Source organism: Lepidochelys olivacea (assembly GCF_965140295.1).
Source record: "Lepidochelys olivacea isolate rLepOli2 genome assembly, chromosome: 3".
NCBI classification, from domain to species: Eukaryota; Metazoa; Chordata; order Testudines; family Cheloniidae; genus Lepidochelys; species Lepidochelys olivacea.
The window spans coordinates 187,444,306-187,467,087 of NC_140413.1; the positions used below are offsets into that span (position 1 = coordinate 187,444,306).

Here is a 22,782-nt window from a genome sequence, read left to right on the forward strand (position 1 = left end):
CCGATATTCAACTTGATGGCATTCCTCTGTATGAAATGTGACAATTTTTAAACACCATTTCTGATCACTTCCAAAATTTCAGGGAATGTTCTAGGCATCAATGGCTACCATCCCATTGATTCTGATGAAAATTGGAAAAGCAAAAGGGGAAAATGGGGAGACACATAGGCCAGGTCTACACTACAGATCTATATTAGTATAACTACATCACTCAGGGAGTGTGAAAAAGCTGCACCCCTGAGTAATGCAGTTATACTGACCTAGCCCCTTGTGTAGATAATGCTATGCCAAAAGGAGAGCTTCTCCCATCAACATAGCTAATGCCTCTCAGGGAGGTGGATTAACTATCCTAACGGGCACAGGCATCAACTTTCCATTGTGCAGGGGGGTGCTTGACCCCTGGCTCTGCCCCAATCCACCCCTTCCCTCAAGGCCACACCCCTCCCCACCTCTTCTCACCCCCAGTTGACCCCGACCCTGCCTCTTCCAATCCCCTCCTGGAACATGCTATATCCTCCCTCCTCCACCCAAGCCTCCTGCATGCCACGAAACAGCTGATTGTGGAGGGAGGGGGGGGAAGTGCTGATCTGTGGGGACCACCAGGGGGCGGGCGGCGCTGGGGGGGGAGGGAGAAGTGCTGATAGTGGGGCTGTCAGTGGATGCTCAGCACCCACCATATCTTTCCTGTGGGTGCTTCAGCCCCAGAGCACCTGCGGAGTTGGCGCCTATGCTGATGGGAGAGCTTTTCCCGTACGCGTAGTAGTGTCTTCACTAACGTGCTACAGCTGCTGTAGCACTGTACATGAAGAAAGCCCACAGAAACTGTTTAGCAGAGTTAGTCACTTCAACCATCTCTGTAACTGCTGGCTAATAGCAACTATTAACACATTCCAGCATAACAATACCCCTCATTTTAGCTCTGCCCATCCTCCTAATATAATTTTAAAAATGTTGACACCCTGAAAGAGGAAGAAAGGAGAATAAAAAGGGTGAGGGGAATGGATTTCTTACAGAGCTCCTGCCATGGGGGGGTGGGCACACCAAACCCCTGCTGGGGAGGAAAATGGTGGGACACTGGTATTTGGGGAAAAGGGGGACTAGGACATATACAGAGGTCTGGTATGAAAGGGAAGGGGGCATGAGTGAAATTTGAAATTGGGGGTACAGAGCCTCTGGCATGGGGGGAGAATGGGGTATTCTGGCTTGGGGAATATGGGGGATACACACAGCACCTGGCATGGAGAAAGGGAGGGCAGGGGGTACACAGAGTGTGTGTGTGTGTTGCTTTTGCTGCGCACACACACAGTGTGGAACCCCTAGTAAATAAATCACACTAAGGAAATAACCTGGTTCTGTATCACTGATTTCTGATTCAAAGGGGTAAAAGACATATAAAGCTCCCAGATCTGTTACCACTCAGCAAAAGGGCATCAAGAAATATATTTGGCAGAAAAAAAAAGAAACTGTCAGTGGGTTTCATCTTGGCCCATAATATTTTATATGTATGTAACCCTTCTGCCTGTCAGAGTTGGCAGCAACAAGGGCTGGGTTCAATATCTAGGGGTTCCATTTCAATAACACAATTCAAAACCGGCTTGAGCCCCCACCCAGTGACCTGGGACAATTACATACCACCCCCTTGGGTGCCTCTAAGAGGCAATACTTCCCATCTCGCAAGCACAGAGTCTGAGTGTAGCAAAAGCCTTTTAATAAAGGAGGGAAACAATGCAGCATTATGTTGGGGAAACACCACAAACAGGATTCATAACACCAACCATGAGCAAAAGACCCACCCCCAAGTAAGTTTGGCAGTGTCCTTTTCTCCTCAGGGTCTTAAGTCCAGCAACCCAATAGCCCGCCCGCGCAGTTTCTGTTCTTGGTCAGTGCAGCCCCCCAGAGTTCAGAAGTTCATCTGCAGAGTTTACCTCCCAGCCTGGGTGGAAGTGGAGGGAGGTATGGGGAGTACCTTACATGCTCCGCTGCTCGGGTTGACAGCCGAGTGCCATATCTCTCCATGGGGTTCTGCTGCAGTCTTCACTGACACCTGCACCTCTTCAGCCGTCCTGCTGGCCGCTCCACTCTGCTTTCCGCCAGCCGCCTGGCTATCCGCTCTGCTCTAGCCATCCTGCTGTCCACTCACCAATTTGTCTTCAACCCCCCCCACCTTAACACAGCTCTCAGCGACTTCAGCTCTTTAGTGATTTCAGCTCTCAGTGATATTTAGCTGGTAGTAGGGGGAGCCTCAGTGCTGGTGCACTACTAGTCCAAAGTAGGTCTAATGCTTAGACCTAGGTATCAGTGATTTCAGCTTTTGAAATGGAGCAAAAATTAGCTCTGTTATTACACAGTGGAGAGAGGCAGGGTCAAAGTAGCATTTAGGCCCCACACTACCAGACACACATACCTACCCCCAACCTCTCCAAATTCACTGGGTTTTGGAACCCATGTCCCTTGCTCAGCGAGTGCTACTTAGTTGAGGGTGAGTCCCTCCATCATAAAATACCAAGTACAGTTCTACTGTCCTTGATTCACATAACCAGGATAACAACACTTTGTTACTCCTGTCCCAATAACAAAGGGACGGGGGATCCCACAGCAGCCAAAGTGACCATTTGGGCAAGCAGTCCATCATGCTAGGCTGGGTGGGTGTGCCCATGCAAACGAGCTCAGCCCCTGAAGTCCTTTTCCACAGCTTACCACCAGATGTCAGGATAGAGCTCATTTTGACTCTGCTTACATGTAGTTATCACATTTGTACACTCACAGATGGTGATTAGACAGGGGCTAGATCATCTGGTCCAGAGAGAACAAAAGTGTCCTTACGTGTATTCCCTTGATTATGGAGCTAGCTGGGGATAAATTGGACTCTGGCACAGCTTAAAATAGCCCTAGGGTGACTCTGAGTTGCAATCAGCTGTCCATGGTTCCTAAGGACTGTTCTGGCAGCTGGGGATTAGTAGTGTACATGGCCACACCTTTTTCTTTGGGAACACTAAGCATTCTAGGTGCTGAGATGTGGGTGGCATAAAGCCACTTGGTTGGTTCTACAGCATGTGGAGATTCCAGACCTACACAGGTGGACTTTTCAGGAGGTTGGTTGAACTTCTTTAATGGCTCCTTTGTGCTGCTGTAGCTATGCCAAGAGAGAGAGAGTCTTGCTGCAGATTACCTGCTTGTGAAAATCTTTATCTGTGTGCATTCGGCATGTGCAAAATTAAAAAAACAATTTAGTGTGAGGTAATACACAAAGCAGATTTGTCTATAAGTACTAATGAAAATAAGTCTTTTACATTCAGTTTTGTTATTTAAAACATAGGCTCAGATCAAATAAATATTCAGGGAACTTGTTAAGTGACAATGAGTGTCTCGTTCATAACACATTAGTTGGAAGAGATGTGCAGAATGCAACATACTCTTATGTAGACTGGAGGAGAGTTTGGTTTGAGTCATGTGACTGAGAATAAAATTAGTCATATGAGAAGATTAATCCTGAACACCTGAATGAGATTCTATTGTGGTTTGTCTAGTTCAATGTGTTTTATTTAGTTAATTTAATTATGCAGAACTCTCAAGTGTTGTGTCATACTGAAATTCACTGTTGCTTCAAGTACATTATTTTATGAGTTTACATTAACACATTTAATGCATGAAAATTAGTTTATCCTGTACTACAACATATAGACTTAATTTATGAACTCAGATAGGTGGTTATGCATTACTGAGGATTTTGGAAGAGAATTTGAACATTCAATTATTTTTATGTTTTGTAATGAACGTTCTGGTTAGGTTAAAAATAAGACAATGTATCACAAATCACTCCACAAATTGCCTTGTGAATATTTTGCTGCATGGTCAATTACACAACTATGTTTGAGTTAAAACAAAACCTGGGACCTATGCTTTGTGACTCTAGAGGATTTTCAGGTGTTGCATCAGAGCTAAGGTGGTCCTTTCAGAGACTGATGTTTTGTGAGTCTCAAAGCTTATCTTAGGGTTTACAAAATTAATTTGCGGTAACTAAGCTATCTGGTAAATATACTGTCTACCCCAAGTTTAGATTCAATTAAAAATGTTTTTCTAAAGGGAAACCTGTACTATTAGAGATAGAGACCATCCTTCCCCATGCCTCCAAAATTTAGAGAGGCATGAATGGATAACCTGGACATAATTTACATCACATCTATTTTTTCTTCATAATTTTTGCCTCTCTCATTCACTCTTGTGGTTTGTTTTAATAGCCTTTCATAAGAAGGATGCAGAACCAACAACATTCAAGTTGAGACTGAATATTTGAATGTTTGATTGGGTTTGAAATCAGGCAAAATGAGTTCACCCATCACTAATGAGAATAATGCTCAACCCTCAGGAGGACAGGTTTTTCCATTTATTTTATATATTTCATTTATTTTTTCATTTTTTTATTGCCTTGTTTGTAACCTTGTTATATAGTTAGATTTTTGATTGAATAGTGTCATGTAATTTTTCTGAAAAGTAAAGCAAGATACTGAATTTTGCAATATAATGTGCACTGAATTTTAATTGTCACTTTGACTGTGCACACAAGTACCTTATTTCATTGCACACACATCTGGTAGCTGCATACATAAGGTTCTCATAAATGTATGTATGTAGTCATGCATAATGAAGTTGGAAAACCTGGCTTAAATCCTGGCCCCATCACAGCCCATGGCACAACTTTAATTGAATTTCACCTTTGGTGCAAAAAGTTCAATAATTTTAATGAATTATATTAGTTTCTAGTTAGCTATGTTTATCAATTAATTTTATTCATAACTTGTCTAACTAGTAATATATTAGCAAAATAGTTGTTTTTTGACTGTCACAAGTGAAGATTGAAAGCTAAGATCTTTATCTTTTATGTTATTTAATTCTGCAAAAAGTTAGATAACTATATTAGCCAGTTTAGATTTGCATAGCATATAACTTGAACTGTGTACCTGACTTTGATGGAACATGCTTGCGAACAAGATCTGGCATCTCAACAGGCCTGTGCTGGATTCAAATTGTTCATATGCAATTAGATAAGTAAACAAATAAGGAATTTAGGAAACTTTTAAATTCTCTATCTCTCTCACACCCACACACCTATCTATAGACCTGCTTTTTAATCTATAGAGCTATCTCAGATGATAAGTATATTCATTTATTTGTTTCTAGGTCATTACCAGTGTTGTTCATCTTTGTAATAAACTAGCAGGACTTAATAGGTTCAAGCATGGTATGCAAGCTTCATGACTGGGAGGAAATACCACACAGATGGAACTTTCATGCAATATGGTAGTACATTTAAATAAATAGGTTCCTGTACAGGGTGACTACATTTTCCAAAGAGAAAATAGGACACTGCGCGGGGCTGGTCCAAGTTGCTCACCTGAGGCCCCCCATGCAGGCTGGCCCGAGCCGCTCACCTGAGGCCCCCCTTATGGGGCTGGCCCAAGCCACTTGCCCAAGCCCTGCTTCCCACATTGGGGGCAGGCAGGGCTCGGGTGAGCAGCAACACACATACTAGATAGGGTGACCATATTTCCCAAAGGTTGGGGCTGGCTGCTGGCTCGAGCCCTGCCTTCCGCCTGCCGGACCCCTGCCTCCCTTCCGCCCTTCGCACGGGCTGGCATCGCTGCTCTCCCTCCCTGCACCCCACTTTTTTGACGAAAGTAGGCATTTGTCCCATTTGCTTTTGCCAACTGATCAAGTAGGTGACAGCAAATGAGACAAATGCCCACTTTTGCCAAAAAGGTCAGGACAGCTGGGACAGGGCTTAAAAAAGGGACTGTCCCAGCCAAAATGGGACATATGGTCACCCTATCCCTATATTCTTCTCAAAGAACTTATGCTCTTGCGAAGCCCGACTTGTCATGTTAGTTACACAAGTTGCTCAGCTTTGCTCTTCTAGGAAATGCCATTAATCTGTATAATCTTGGATATTTCATTTCAAAGTCCTAGGAAAGCCTGGTGAACAGTTTCAAGGGAGACATGGAAAAAGGAGACTAGCCACAAAGAGCATGTTATGATGATTCCTAAATGTAAAGCACTGAATGGGTTTGAAATATCAGATATTCAAGTTTAAGTTGCCCCAAGGCAACTCATGTGAGTGAAATTTACATCATGTATAAACCAAGCAGAAACTGACCTTGGCAGTTTTACAGGAATAATAGCTTCACTAGGACAAATTGTTCTTGAACATTTTATCATGTGTGTTAAGAGCAAACTTGCTTTTCTTTTGAATTGGGTAATGTCTTCATGTCATACCTCCTATTGACACTGAGCAGAATGGGATAATCTCACCCCTTATTCAAGTCTGAGTTGCACTTTGTCCTTTTCTTTCTTTTTTTCTTTACGCCTTTGGCAATGGATATGGATGCAGCAGCTCTTTCAGCACATCATAAAAGACATAATCAAGAATAGATTGTGTTGCGATTGCTGTTCCATGTGGTACCCTGAAATCAAATGGTTTCTGTGCATGATGTAGTGACAGAGGGTACCTCTCTGATTCACATGCAAAAATGTTAATTTCATTAAATGTCTTAAATTGCTACTTGCCTTTGGAACTTGAAGTGAGTTGATGATAAAAGTGGTGGTATGCATCTCAAGAAGCATCATGTGCCATTCCCATGTGTTTCCACAGGGACTTTGCATGCCAGTCTGCACAAGCCAAGCATCTTGATAGCTAAACCTGAATATTTTGGCATTATTGGGCCTGGTTCTATTTTCACCGTGGTTTTACATTGATGACTTGCAACAGTGCAAGTCAGAAGAGAAGTGGATCCTGATTTATTTTTTGTTTACTTCTTGAAGATTTAAAAAGATCTGGGGTCAGTCCTGCAGAACTGAAACACCATAGAAGCACCAGTTCTAATTTTGGCTCCAGACATACCTCCCTGAGATATTAAAAAGCTTGTGACAGATACAAATATTACATTATATACAAGCATGCTGACCTGAATTTTTTTGCAGGTGTTACAGTAGCCCATGATTTATATAGTCATCAAGAAAGCTGCCATAGCCTGTTGCAGAAATCTACTTTTAAAAACCTGTAGGTAGGTTAGTTCCTGATCAATAGTCCCAGACCAGCTGCACTTTTCTTGCTTCAATTTTTGAGGAAATCTGTGATCCACCCAGATCAACTAAACATCTACAATGTGAGCTTAAACACCCTGAAAGTCACCTGAACTGCAGACTAGGTACAGTACTGTAGATATCCTCCCCTGATTAGGGAGACAAGGTGGTGAGGTAATATCTTTTATTGGATGCAGTTCTGTTGGTGAGAGAGACACCCTTTCAAGCCACACAGAGCTCTTCTTTTCCCAGACTTGAAGAAGAGCTCTGTGTAGTTTGAAAGCTTGTCTCTGGGATCATACAGCTATAACAACATTCCTCCCTTGATTGTCATTTAGTAGGACACACATGCTCAGCTGTTACTTTTCTGTACCACAGGGGATCTCCTGGTCCCTACTATAGCCCTATCGTTGTACCTCATGTTAATCTCTTCCTCAGTGCCTTTCACTGTTAAAATAGATGGGTAGGCATTAACACCTTAAAATTTTTTTAATGTTTGCACAGACTAATGAATACATGGTTATTGGCTTCACCACCAGTGCTTTAGGGCATGATTTCAGTCATATCTTTGGAGACCAATTTACAACATCAAAACAAACCAATGTCAGTGGAATTGATATTACCTTTTAAAACACAAGTCAACAGAGCTGAGGACTCTACTTCAAGGAAGCCTCCTGGGTTGATTCAAGGAATTAGGCAGTGCAGATTTAAAAATCTTGCTGGGATTGTAGACAATCTCAAGGAGCTCTTTCCACCTCCTGCCTTTATGAGTAATAGAGATAGTGATAGAGATCCCCCAGATTGCAGGCTGATTCAGGGCTACCTCAAGAATCCCGTAAGAATGTGGAATATCACATTTTGACAACAAACAATCCTTTATTTTGATGGCTAGACTGGTAGGTGTGAGCTGCCTAGTTGATATTTTCTAAACATCTCACAAATCTAACAGGGTGGTGGTATTATTATTCTTTGTATTATCATAGTGCCTAGGAACCCTAGTAATGGACCAGGACCTCACTTTGATAGGTGCTGTACAAGCACAGAACAAAAAGACCTGCCCTGTAGACCTTACAATGTAAGTATATGACAAGGGATAACAGATTGATATAGACAGGAGCGTGCAAAGAAATAATGAGACAATATTGGTCAGCATGCTGGGCTGTGGTTTCAGCACACTAGCAGTGAAACCATTGTCAAGTTTTTTGTAGGGATCCTGACAGAAGAGTTTAAGGAGGGCCTTGCCCGAGGATGATGAGTTAGTTAGACAATGTGGAGGAGAATGGTGCTGGTTGGGAATCCCTTTGGTGGTGGTTGACTAACTGGGGCTAACCTTACGTTGGGAATTTTTAAAAAATGCATGCATATGTCACAGACTCACAGGACTCGTGTTCTCTCCTGGCTCTGTACCATCCCTGGGAGGAACCCCCTTCAGTGCAACAGCCCCTCTCGGGGTCCACTCTCTCTCGGGGGTTAAGCTGTAAGTCCCGTCGCCTCCTGGAACCGCATGTCTCTGAGCCCTTAGCACTCCTGTCTCTCGCCATGGGCCCCCTCAGGGAGTCCACTCGCTCTGGACCCCTGGGGCCTCCACACCCAAAGGGAATAATGCCACCCTGATCTCCAGACCGAGGTGACTCTTAGCCAGCGTAAAACAGGAGGAGCCTCTGTAAAACAGGAGGCTAAGAGTTTATTGAGTGTCTGAACACAGCACAGGAAACTCTCAGGGCCTCAGGCCTAGCAACCCTCAGAACAGCACATCTAGGTCTCTCCAGCCTCCAGGTGGGCTCTGGCTGCTTTCTCCTCTCAGCCCAGAGACCCCCTCCTTTCAGCCGAGGCATCCTATATCACAGGTCCCAACAGCTCCTCCCCTGTCATTTGTCTTCCATCCCAGGTAAAAAGGTCTCTGGGGCCCTCTTTCTTCCATCCTTTGTTCCCCTCTGGCTGGAACTGGTTGGTCAGGTCACCAGGGTCCTTTCTCTTCAGCCCTTTGTCCTCCCACTGGCCAGAACCAGCTGACTGCCACGCTGAGGTGGGCCTCTTAGTCACCAGGTCACCAGTTGTTAGGGTTCCCCATCTCCAGGCCATTGTCTGGGGGTCCCAGCTGCTAGGCGAGGTCACACCTGGTCCTCTGCAAAAACAAACCCTCTCCCACCACCTTGTTAAACATGCAGCACACAGGGAAACTGAGGATCGCACACACTTTTAATGTAAAACACTACAAAAATCTCCAACTTCATCACAGCATATGTGGTGTTTTCCAAATGGGGGAAAAAGCTCTTCTGAATTATCTTTATACCTCTGGGGTAAAAATTATGCCTGGCAGGGATGGTTTAGCAGTATCCAGAGAGCTGGGATAGAGGAATTGAACTTCAAAGGCAGGACAAATCTGCAATGAATAATATTAGGATTAATCTGGAGTCCTATCGACAAGAGGCAGTTAAGAGCTGCCATAACATTGGATTGCAAATACTCTATCCTCATCCACTACATTCCTCAGAGCAGCTTAATACCTGTGACTGAATATCTTGAAGAATCTATTACGGAGTTTCCAGTATGCCATACATAGTGACTGTGGGTGAGTTGGCACAAGATACTTATAATTAGTGATTGTAAATTTGAAACTTCATTTACAGTTCTAATGCAATAGAAACAAATCACAATCCTCTGGTCCTGAGCTCTGAGTTGCAGAAGACACAAACTTTTGCACGGTATAGAAGCTACCCGAACTTGCGACTGAGTCAGATTTATATCATCATCATCAGCTGGCGAAGTGGTCTTGAACCAGTCCTTCCTCAATTTGAGGGAGGGTTCCAAAGGCAGCCTAAGTATATGGCTAACCTTTGCACGCAAGCCCTGAATGCTCACTGGGCCCTGACACAGCAAAGAACTTGAGTGTTTATATAACTTTATGCCACATGAATAATCCCATTGAAGCAAATGGGGTCATAATCAGGGCCATAATTAGATTTGTGGGGTTCTTTTAAAGTACCACTTAAATACAAGGGCATTGGAAGCAAATAATTAAAATCTTTTACATGTCTATAATCTAGTGCATTTCATCTAGAATAATCCCCAAACATATAAAATACAGTACAAATTGGGTTTCCCTTGTATATTGCATTGCTAATAAATGCCAAGAATATTATGTGGAATTGCATACTAGATGAAAATGTTGGCAGTTAGGCCAGCAACAGGAGATTTTACAAAGAATTTTTTGTTATAGCTGTTAATCTTCTACCATGTCATACCCCTCCAGCGAAAGGAGCACAGGAAATAAAAAAACAGACAACATTACTAGATTTACATTTTTAAAGAATCTTGTTTTAATGACTTTTTGGACTTAGTAACAAGCATCAAATTATTACAAGTTGAATGGTTACTTAACAGCTATTTTTATGATAGCAAAAGGCTATGCCTATAAATTGCCATTTTAGAAATTGTATTCTAATTATGTAGGTGCCTTGCAGGTGAATGTATTTGCTTGGAATATTAATATCAATTTTATTTGATGTGAACATGAACACTAACAGTTTTGAGTCTTCATTTCTTTTCTGAACAATGTGACATCTTTTACGAGAGTTTTATTTGTTAAGGAACAAAACTGAATTAGCAAAAGTGGATTGTTAAAGAAACTTTCTGTGTAATATGAGAAAAGGCCAAGTTAGTCTTTTCTACTTTATATATACATTTCACACAATTCTTCTTGGATCCAAAGTAACAGTATTTCTCCTAATGCTCATTAGTCCCTCCCTCCCATAAACTGGTCTGATTTTACGCAGTGCAGTGAGTTCTGAAATAAAAAATAAAAAAAAATTCCTGTAGAGGTAGACAAGTGAATATTTACTTTCCAGGGACAAGTCCTCCCTACATGTTTGCTCTTAAATTCTTTCTTCCCTCAGCTTCCTCTCACCAAAAGTCAATGGGAGGTTTGAGTGTGCAAGAAAGTCTGTATTGTGCCTGAACAGCATATTCTACCAGATTCTCACGTACCCACCAAAACAGTCAGCCAAAACTCAGCCAAAATAGGAGCAGGTGCTTGATGGTGTTAATTAAGCTGCAGAAGTAATTTCACAAACTCAAGTCCTCTGGTGACTGTTGTAGCAAAAATAAAAAATCTTAGTGAAAATAGGAGTAGGAATTTACATAAAGTGGAGACAATAGAATTTGTATCACAAATCAGCCTTGGTGGTTAATGAAGTTCCTTCTAGGAAAATTGATTCCTTCCTCTGTTTTCTTTTGTTAGTTAGGAGACGTTCTATTGCTGCCCAATGGCATAATCCCCATGTTTCTTCTAGGAGTGTCTTATTTAATAAAGCATGGAATGTCCTGCAGCGAAAAAACTTCCTCACTTACAATAATTAAAAATACATATATTATCTTGCTATGTTGGCACTGTTTGTTATTCTTTACTGAATCTAATACAGTGTATTTATCTCAAAGCCGGAAACACTGTTGTCCTTTGATTCCTATAAAAATATGTGTTGCCTGTTTTCCAACTTATGTTCGCCTCTGTATGTGAATAGTCCTTGTACACCATTTACTTCTGTCTGGTAATTTTCCAGTTATGCATTTTAGTATTTGCCACTCCCCAAAATAAATTTTAAGAAGCCTTAAACTGCGTGAAATAAGATAATCATGAATAATTAAACTGCTTGTTTGTGATAGAACCAAGAACAAAATTTAGCATAGGTATGCTGTGAATAATAATACAGCAAAGCCTGCATTAAGGGATTGACACTAATCAGTTGCTTGTTAGAAATACCCTTCAAATAAAAATGGGAAGCAGAATTGTACCCAATACATTTGGAGGTAATCTGGGCTGTCCCCTAAAACAGTGTATTCTTTTGTAAAAGGTTTCACTACAGTTCCAATCAGATAACATTTATTTGCATCAGTGGAGAAATGGTACACGGGTCAGTTTGGAGAGACACTGAGCTCTGCTGTGCATTTATTAAAATAGAAGGAAAGGGACCTGTTGTGGCATTTACATAATATGTTCTTAAAACAAACAAACCCCACTTTGATAGCCTAGCCTGAATTCCATGAAATGTTAGTGCTTGATTAAAGATGTTCACTGTATAATTTTGGGCTTCCCCTTTCAGCATACCAGAGCAAATGCAGAATTCTTCCTATCCCATTAAGGTTTCGTGTTACTATTTTGATCCTCATGACTTGATTTTAAGCAGAGAATAGCTTGCCTCACAATGACTGCTCAGCATGTTGCTTCATGTTTTCCACTATCTACCTTTGCCAGTTCTTTTAAAGAGCTCATGAAACAAAATAGCCTCATTAAGGATTAGGGTAGGTTGGGGTCTGAGTTGCAAAATACAGATTGGGATTTCAGACACCCCACAGTTCAGGAGGAGGGTTGTTTGAGTCCAGGGTTTTTTGTTTTACTCATTATAGAAATGGGACCTGCGATGAAAGTTAGATCCGTATCCATGTTCACATTTCTATCCCCTTCAAAATGCAAGTGTATTCAAAACTAGGATTTTAGTTTGCCCTTATGACTAATTAGGTGTTAAATGGTCAGACTACGTCTCCCATAATACAACATGATCTCCTACACAGGTAAGGGGACGAGGTGCATCCTGGGAGATACAGAACTGGTTTGGAACCCTAGCCCATTGAAGAGAATGGGAACATGAGGAAATTGAACAATTCCCATGATACACTCCAGTGGTATTTCTCTAATTAAAATATTTTGGTTTTCAGTGCTTACTGTTTTGTTTGGTTTTCTCTAACAAGTTTGGGCAGCTGAAAAGCAGGAGGTCCTGATTAATACATTAATCTTTTGTACACAGATGTAAAATGTGATGGTTCAATAGACATTTTAGTCATTTTGTGATCCTTTCAATGAATCAGCCCTCAACAAGTTGCTGTGTATTAGCTAACACCTTTTTAGTATTGGCTTTGTTCTTTTAGTTGTGCTTGTCAGTCTGCTATGGCTTAAGGGCCTGATTCTGAAAGGCTCCTAGGGCCCACTGAAAATGCATCTTGCAGGATTAGATTTAGGATAAGGATCCTTATTCCACCAGATCTGGACTTTGTTTAGATAAGGAGATAAACCAAAACCCAGAATCTGGGTGCTTTTCAGCATGGTGTTTCAAACTACAGATCTGAATTTAAATTTTCCCAGAGTTAATATGGAGAGAGACTAAGCTACATACTTGGACCCCCCCACCCCCAGTTTAGATTCCCTGCCATCTCTAGTTTCAGGGTGTATTAATGTGGGATATGGGACTGGTACAGACACTGCCTGTGTTACCCAGGAGCACCATTCTTTGAATTGTCTGGTCCTTACTAGCTCTTCTTAGCATGTCTTTCTGTGGGCTGTTCCTTGAAATTGGTCAGAGGCAAAAAACTGCAATCTAAAATGAACAGTTTGTAACAGGCTGCTGCTCCCTGCATTACTCTGCCACCATACTTAGCTTCTGTTGTGTTTTCCTTTTCTAATTCCAGAGTAGATGGCACATTCCCATCTAACAGTTCAACTTCAAACCTCTAGGTTTACTATAACTTGGGTGAACAAGTTAACCTCTGTGTGAGGGACAGATTCCTGGGCACAAGCAAGTATGCTGGAAGTATACAGAGCTAATATAATGGAGAGAGTCCCCAGGATGGTTTCTGATTTATATTATTGGTGTGTGCTAGCAGTTGAGGGAGAAGATCCCAAGACTAAACAGCAAAAGTCAGTCAGTTCTGCAAGGACAGCCAGCTTTGTAGATGCCAACTGTATTTATCTGTTAAATTTCTAGAATGATGAGTTGAGACCCTTCCTTTCATGTATGCTCAGCGACTCAAGTGCAGTTGATCTCAAAAGAGACAATATGTGGTAATATATGTCTGCATATCTGAGGCCAGGATCAATCTCTTACTAGCTCACAGATAAATTAGGGTAAACATAATAATGGGCCAAATTTCCAGCCCATCTCTGTTTTGTACATTTCCTTTGCACATGCAGCTGATTGCTGTTGTGACTGGATGTACAGAAATTGAGAGTGCTTGAGGCTGATTTACAAATTTGTCCCAGTATCTTTGGATCATTGCAATTAATAACTGGCAGTCTGTGGGTTGCAAGCAGGCACACATTATATAGACCAGTTGGCAGAGGGTGTTTTCCAAAATGCTACTCTGTATAAACTCTGAATGACAAAAATAAAGCTAAGAATATGTACTCTTCACTTCTCTTACAACCCATGTCCAGTGATCTGAGAGCCTTACAGTACTAATTAAACAGGTTTTAATTATTGGTGTTATTAATAGGTATGAATCATCACAGAAACATACTATACCAACGGTAAGCACCTTTATACTAGTATAACTGTATCCATGATAGGAGGTTGTACCACTTTATTTCAGGTTCTTAGTTAAAGCAGTATAAACCCTATGTATAGAGGAGCCCTAAATTTCTAACCTGTTGTTTATTATTAAAGGTATGTAATAATCAGTTTATAAACATTCATCTTTAGTGAAACATTCTAGAGCAGGTTTAGGATTAGGGTCTAGGGCTTTTGCCTTCAGTCAGTGACACACAACTTCATGGAGAACATTGTACTTTCCTGCTAACCCAGCGGTTAAACAATGAAAAATGATATACTACAGTAACACTTCCATGAACTGAATCTACTATCAAAGGGCTTGATTCTGGAAGCAATGAGAGGTGTTGAGCACTGAAGACAGGAGGAGTTATGGATACTCACAGCAATCAAGTGCAGGCTCAGAATGTTAGTTACCCCAATGGCTTACCAAAAGGATGTGAAGAGGAAGCAGTCGACACAAGATAAACACATTTATAAACAAAACTGGAAGTCTAAATCCACTATTTTGATCTACAGAGCTCACCAGTCTGTGGGTACCTACAGGAGGGTCATCTCACCTACAGCATCTAGACAGTAGGGATAAATTAAAATACGATTTTTACATTTTTGGACGTATTGGTATGAGCCAGAGTAAGCCTATTGCTTGATTTTCAGAGACCATTATATGTTTAAAACCATAGGGAAAAGGCTCTTCTTGCCAAACAGAGATGCATTTTCAGATAATTAATAGGAAGTTTTAAGGAAAGGAGCACTTTTGTGACTGCTAATTTGCTTTTAAAAGTTATTCATTACATATACATGTCCAGTATAAAACAGGTTCTCATTTTTCTTCCATGCAAAGATGAAAACAACGGAACTGTTGTATTCTGCTCTTAAATTTCCTCTTGCAACTATATGACAACTCCATTTTATTAAACAGGTCTGTCTTTTCCTAACGTATACAGAAATGCATGCAGTATAAACAGCTTAACTAGACATCTGTCTTTACCTAAATATAAAAGGCAGTTAACTTTTTGCCCTGTTTCTGTTCACTAGTGCTGATAAGTTATTCTGCTAGCCTGATGAAATAAAATTGGTTTAAATACCAGATGTAACACAGTTGAAGTTTCTATTATGCAGGTGTTCCCCCAGCTGGAAAGTATGGACACTTGCCATTTTGCTGAGATGAGGATTTGTGTTAGAAATGTGAGCGTGTTAAAAATAATTCTACATGTTAACAGTGGGCTTTGTCCCTGGTGGGCTCCATGTGCCTAGCATATGACCAGGGCAGCAGCTGCTCTATATTTTAATAGGAGAATTATAAAGTTAGCAACATGTATAGCCATTCAAAACATAAGCAACTGCTTGCAGTCATGGAAACAGGATTCAACAATAAACTCTTATTTTGAGTCTTCCAAACAAAATAGTCCCATTGCATTACTTTCAGGTGGTCTAGGATAAGTGAATGAACTTGGTTTCTATTTCCTTATGTCTTGTTTACTTAAAGTTCTGTTTGACAGAAAATATCAATATTTCTGAGAAGACACGAAGCATTTTAGCACTGTGCTCACGAAGGAAAAAAAGAAATTTGCATTGGATTTTTCACTGAAATGCATTTTAGGTATTACTATAGCTTTGTAAGAGAGAACCTAGACCTAAAGAGAATTGCTTGTGCATATCTGATTACTCAAGCTATACAGGTATGCTGCAAGCAGCCTACTCCACACTAGTGAGCTGTATTTTAGCCTCAGTAAAATTCTTATCTGGTTTTATATACCAAAAGGCCAACCATATGGAGGACTCATATAATACATGTGAATCATAGTCAGCGTGTGTGATGGCTAAGAGTATGCTTTGTGCCAAAAAGTTGTTCCATCTTGCCTTACAGTGTATTAAGCCAAATATATGAGTATGCTGAGACTTGGAGATCTACCAGATGGGGTATGGTTAGGTCAAAAGTGGGAGGTTATAGTCTTCTGCACCATTTATTTTCATGTTTATATGTGAAAATAGCATGTGAAAATGAGTGCAGTATATTTCATACAGTACCGTCAATAAATATGAACCTTATTAGACGCATAATCATTAGGGATCTATCTACCTACATGGACTTTTGACTCTTTCTGTTAATCCAGAGACCCAAATGAAAATCCATCATGCAGACAACAGGTGGATTGGTGACATCCACAAAGGATTCTGGATCCATACATTAATTAACAGACTAAACACAGCTTTGTGGAATTTACATGAGCTAGATATAATGGTCTCAGTCCTGGGGTCCAATGTGGCTTCTTGGCTCTGTGCTTACCTGTGCATTAGAGTACTCCTTCAGCCTAAGGGACTGTCTGACTGGTATAATTTTGCCATAATGAGCCTATGCTTTCTGACAGTGAGTATCAGTGAGGAAATGGGTGAAGAGGGCAACCTGTATGTATATTCTGGCTGCCAGAATGGCCCATTGGAACTGTGGGCAGCTGGGCATAAATTAGAGCAACCTTGAGACTGTTTAATTTATGATGGCGAACAGACTTGCTCTCTTTCAGCCCCAGGATTGGTGGAGTGTAAAGGGCGCTTCAGTCACCTTAAACTCTGGTCTTGCACCATGTGCAGCTCCGCTGGATGGGAGAATCTAACTCAGTATGTATTAGGTATCCCATCCCAAAGCTTTGAGGCCCCCCCAGACAAATATGTTATCCCAGCTGATATTCTGCCCTCTTCCTGAATATGTCCCCCTTATTCTTTAGCCTGTGCTGCACACATACCATCCTGTTACTATTAATCATTAATCATAATCATTAATCATACAGATGAAATACTGTGGTAATTCTGACTTTTTGATTTAACTAGCCCTGGGTGTTAGTGTGTTGCAACTTTTGCATAATATTTTAATCTATACAAAACATTGCACCACAGTTAAGAAGCTTGCTTTTTACTCTTGTTCATGACAATAAATAGTCCCCTTTCAGTTTTCTATGAACTGAAATAATACATGGGTCAAGACTTTCTGGGCCAATCGCATGTAAATTGAAATACCACTATGGAAGTCAATGGATCTATGCTGATTCACACCAGCTGAGGATCTGGCCAATTTACAGTTATTCAGTATAAAATATCTTAAAAGACTAAATAACTCACTATAGGAGAGAGATTTATTTATTAAAAAACTTTGTACACCAAAGTATAAACTATTACATTTTAAACCAGAAATAAGAGAAGGTCTTACATATTACAAGGAAAATGTATTAATTCTTGAATTACTATGAACACTGTACATGAGAAACAAAAATCCAAGTTATAGAAAAACAGAATTAGGACCAATTGCTTGAAAATATGGCATAAAACATAATAATCAAGCAAATGTGCTGAATTCTAGGTATACAGTTTTGTATTTCTGGAAGAGTAGCATTTAAATTCTGTCTAGAAATGCAATATCCCTCTACACAAAAACTAATAGTACCATTCAGATAAACAAGCACTGATATTCATACAGAAATATTTCTCAGTTTGATGATTTTCCTTTGAGAGTTTCACTTACTGTTGAAGTTTTTCTATCATATCCCATTTTTCTTGGAAAGATCACATGTTACTGTATGGTATGTTTTAAAAGTCTTTACATTTATCAGGTCCTTAAGAAACATCTAATGCAAAATATTTACGCCAAACCAGATTAAAAAACCAACTTGATAGTGCATAAGTGTCTAAAGAAATAATTTTTATTGACCTTTATCCTTTCTTACAAGGCAATTAAAAAGAAGAAATACATTTTAACCTATCAGAAAGCTTTTATTTTGTATTTCATTAATGCTATATTATTATTTTGAGATTCAGTGTAACTGTGCTAGAACTTAAAATCTATTATAAACAACACAGGAGATCACCTTTTAATTGTATGACCTACTTGGCTAGGAAAAGTAAAGTTTTACAAAATACTGTAAGCATATATTTCTTGTACAAACGTGTAATATGTAGATGTCTAATCCAAGTACAGTAATTAAGGCAAGACTTTAGTCTTTATACAGAAAGTGACAATATCCACATTATAATATGGAACACATGTATTAATTTTGAATTACAGGTATATTGTGTGAATTATAGATATTGATTTACTAAATAAATTTTTAAAAAAGCAAAATCTATAAATAAAATAGTAAGTGCTTTCTTTAAGATAATATTCTTTGGCTGCTTTAGGTGCCTGTGAAGGGTTAATAACTAAAATGCGTAAGGTCCCACTATTATTGTTAATCTTAGCACTGAACTTGTACGATAGTTCAAACTGTTGACCGTCAGCATCTCCAGATCGACAATATGTTCTCTTGGTCCTGATAGTGATTTCACCAGTACAAGCATTGCACTTATTGCGCTTGTTTGCTGAAAAAAAAAATAGCAAAGATAAAACTGTTTCATTCAGGCAAATCTGAAATCATTCTTTAGTTACCTCCAGACACTGCTTCACTGTAAAATGGTTCATCTCTGACATCATCAGATGCATAACTCAAGCATTATTTTAACATTCTAAAATAACCATGACAATATTAAACTGGATTGTTTGATGATTGTACATAGCAGATGTAAGGTAATATGTGAGGCAAAAATTGGATCTCGGGAGCTTATAAATAATTTTCCAAAAGGAACCAAAGAAAGGTGAGATTTCTTTCAAACATTTATAAAAGTAGTTGTTTTTGACATCTTATTATTCCATTTGCATCAGCCCAGTCTACAGAGAACCATCACAAAATGGTCAAATGACAAGTGAATTCTAGTTTCTGTGGTTTGTTTCCTGAAACTTTTATAATCCTCCTGAAAAATAAAGGTCTTCAAACCCCATCAAAATGAAACCTTTGCTGCAACCTTAGCTGTGGCGTTGCTACCACTCCATCATAATACGTTATGTATATTTTAATGAAAGCTGAGATTCTGATCTCATCATATGACTGAAGGAGCTGGGGCCACAGGCATGGATTTATAGTGCAAATGTCTTAATCCAGCTCTGGTCTGAGGTTAGAGCATTAGACCCCAGACTATGGCCATTTTTACTTTTTACAATAGAGAAAAGAAATGTCATACAAATAAAATATATTAAAAGCTAAGAGCCAATGGTGACCACTATAGTACAGATACACTGGAGAACAGAGTGAGGCATAAGGAATCCTTTCATAATTCTCCCCTCCAAATGCAGGACAGCCATAACCTGGGTGCTGACCTTGGGAATGCAAGATGTAGAGGGGTGCCATCTGGACCTCTGGCAGGGATAGCAACCCCTCTCTGCATTCTAGGATATCTATGGTGGGTATATTTAAGCAGCTGAAGCAAAAGGAGGAAGCCCTTCCCTCATTCCCCCTTTCAGGGACTTAATGCCTACAGACACCATGCTGTGCACAGAGCAGAACCTCCTCCTTGCCAATCTCAGCATTGCTCTGCCTTTTAAGAGTCATAATTGAACATCAGCTTTGACCCATTACACTGAGGGCATCTTTCAGCCCCAAGGATAGACTGTCACTAAATCACATCTCAGTTTCCCCAAACCAGCAGTCTAATAGTTCATTTTCTGGTACCAAAGAATTCTTCTCCTAGCCGTTTGGTTGTCATATGGTCATTTGGGCATCTACAGCTCAGAAGACCACAGCAGTCTTTATAGCTCTCCTTTTTCATCAAGGACTTGCCTCTGTATTTATTTTCCAGGTGATTATAGTGAATACTTCCTCTTATGAAAGGAAACATAATTTGAAGACAATGGGTTTACATGGGAATAACTGAGGTCTTAATCCATCTTGCTGAATCTTATTATCAGTGATGATGCACTGAATGAAAAGAACCCAACTTGATTCTCAGATCAGAGATTGAGTTTGCAGGGCTAATAGAAGAGAACATCTTTTTACTTGTAAAGTGAGCACATTTAATAGGGAAATTATAGAGAGACAATAAATATAGGATGCCAAAATACCATTTTTTACAGAGCAGAATTGTTTTTATGGCTATGAAAAACAGCCAAAGCACTGTAGCACTTGGCTGTACCAACACATCTCCCAATTCTCTTTGCACCCTTGCACTGGTCTGCCTCCCTACAATACTTACTCGCAGGTAGAACTCTCCATTTTCATTTCCAGACTTAATCCGGAAAGTGTTTATAGTATTGGGATAAATAGTGGTTGCCTGAATTTGGAAGATATCAGAGGGCACAGTTCTGTCTGAACGGATGCTCATGTATTTGTACACAATAGAGTATGGCAGCTCTCGACAAATGGCATTGGAAACTGGGCAAACACAGCGACTGAAAAACAAACAAAAATGGATCAAACTTCAGTCATGTGCAAATTAGCAAGATACTCTTTCAGTTGTAATTAGCAATGCTGCGTATTAAGGATAATCCTACAAACTATGTGTGGTTTTTCTTACTTCTCAGATGTCAGGACATAAGGTTCTTGACAAGGATTTCTTGGGTAACAACGAAATCCACCATGATAATTCCAGCACATTTCATCCTCTCTGCATTCATTAGTAGTCTCACATTCATTTATATCTAGATAGGAAGGAAGGAACCATATCAATTTCCAGTCTAAGTAAATGTAGATGGAATGCAAAGTTGGTATGAAAAAACCTATAGGGAGTGTTTTAGTTTAAAAACAAACAAAATGCCTCCTGCTTCTGCACTGAGGACACCCAACACCTCTGCTCCCCACCTCTCTAACGCCTTCTGAAGTAGGATTCTTCTATGCAGAAACTGAATGTATTTATTGAGTTGACTCTTGGTTTAAATTGACTGAACACATCCAGTAGACCAGAGGTTCTTAAACTGTGGTCTGTGGACCACCTGTGGTCCGCGAGCTCCATTCAGGTGGTCCAGGGATAGTTCCCTCTAAGGTGTGTGCCTGGGCAGCTGCACATGAGAGAATGAAGGACCACCCACCTAGTTAATGGAGACAAGCAGGTCTGGATCCACTAATTAGGTGCCTGGACCCTGGAGAAGATGCACTTGTAAGGTGAGATGGTGCGGGGGAGGGGAATAAGAGGTAGGTGGGAGCAGGCAGTGGGATGAGAGGAGGGACTGGGGTAATTTGGGATGTGTAGGGCTGTGGTGGCCAGAGAAAGTGATGACTTTCCCCTGCTCCAGGACTGAGGCTGCTGGGGAGAGAGGGCCCTCCTTCCCAGCCCCAGCTCAGGGGCTGCCACGGTGGGGGAGAGAGGGAGAGACCCCATTCCTTCCCAGCCCCAGCTTGGGGGCTGCCACAGCAGGGGAGAGAGGGCACATCCATTGCATTAGAAAGGTAAGACTACTGATATTAAAATATGAGTTGTGTGCTTTTATTTGTAGAACAAAAAAAGTTAAGTTTTTTTTAATATAGTGTTTTTATCCAAAGCCCTTTACAATAGTTAGCTAATAGTACAAGCAACATTTGGAAAGATCATCAAGTGGTCCGTCGAGACCCTCAGCAATTTTCAAGTGGTCCGTGGAAAAAAAAGTTTGAGAATCACTGCAATAGACTAAAGAAATATATTAAATTATACTATATAGTACAAATGTACTGATGTATTAAGAGTTTGCTGAGATATTTGTTAGAAGATTTCTGGTGAACAGGTAAAGGGTGGGCATCAATAAAGGAAGATCAGGCTTAGTTTGTGGGGCCTCATTTATGAATTGCCTGGCTTTCAAAGGCTTATTTTAATTTTTATATACATAGAACATTCTGTCAATTAGGTTTTATTTAACTGATATGTTTCATCTTTAACTCTTAAAGTTTTTTGTCTGAGAATACCCTTTGGTTTTTTAGAAAGCGTTTAAAATACAGATGGGTGCAAATCTGACCCAGGGTTTCCCCCCTGCCACCTTCCTTTCATAGGTTTCTTGAACCTGAAGCTGGTAGAGCACTTACATTCTGTAGATTGACAGTAAGGAAGGTAGTAGATTGATTCTGGGGAAGAGACGGTTCCTGTGCTCCAGCACTGACAGGGTGACTTACAGGGGGTGAACTGGGGTTTTGACATTCCCTTTACCCATCCAGGGCCACAACTGGCTCAGTGACCCTCACCTATCTTCTTGACTTTCTAGTCTCCTGCCCCTACCCATATGCCTTCTAGTGGTTCTGCCAGTTTGCTGTGCCTGCCATTTCTTCTCTCCCAGCCTTTCTGCCCCACTGTACCCATACCTACAAGCCCAGAGCTTATTCTCTAAATGTTGTTGGAGCCCAGCTGCCCTGTGCTGGGCTCCTGTGATGTTTTGCATTCAGTGTATGCCATGCCAACCCCATTTATCTGTAGATTGCAGCCTGTTCTAAACATCAAGTCATCTTTGTCTTGCATGACTGGTAGGGAAGTAAATATGCCACAAGGCTTCAAATAATCAGAGACAGGAATGGAGATTCTACCTTTCTGATGGGGTTGGGTGTGTCCACCTGCCTCTTATACTTTCACC

The 22,782-nt window shown here is 40.5% G+C and overlaps 1 protein-coding gene across 3 annotated transcripts in view; it reads right to left on the reverse strand.

Moving 5' to 3' along the window:
* Positions 1–18,157: 18,157 nt before the first annotated feature.
* The window catches only part of EFEMP1 (EGF containing fibulin extracellular matrix protein 1), a 91,382-nt gene continuing 86,757 nt past the window's right edge, over positions 18,158–22,782 (reverse strand). Inside the window, exons 8-10 of one of the 3 annotated variants that reach the window (XM_084622718.1) lie at positions 20,769–20,892; positions 20,448–20,643; positions 18,158–18,743 (exon numbers count right to left, since the gene is read on the reverse strand). In XM_084622718.1, coding sequence (XP_084478844.1) covers positions 18,585–18,743; positions 20,448–20,643; positions 20,769–20,892 — 479 coding nt within the window. In that variant the 3' untranslated portion in view covers positions 18,158–18,584. The remainder of the gene's footprint in view (positions 18,744–20,447; positions 20,644–20,768; positions 20,893–22,782) is intronic. The other 2 variants (XM_084622717.1, XM_084622719.1) reach the window with 2 other exon arrangements.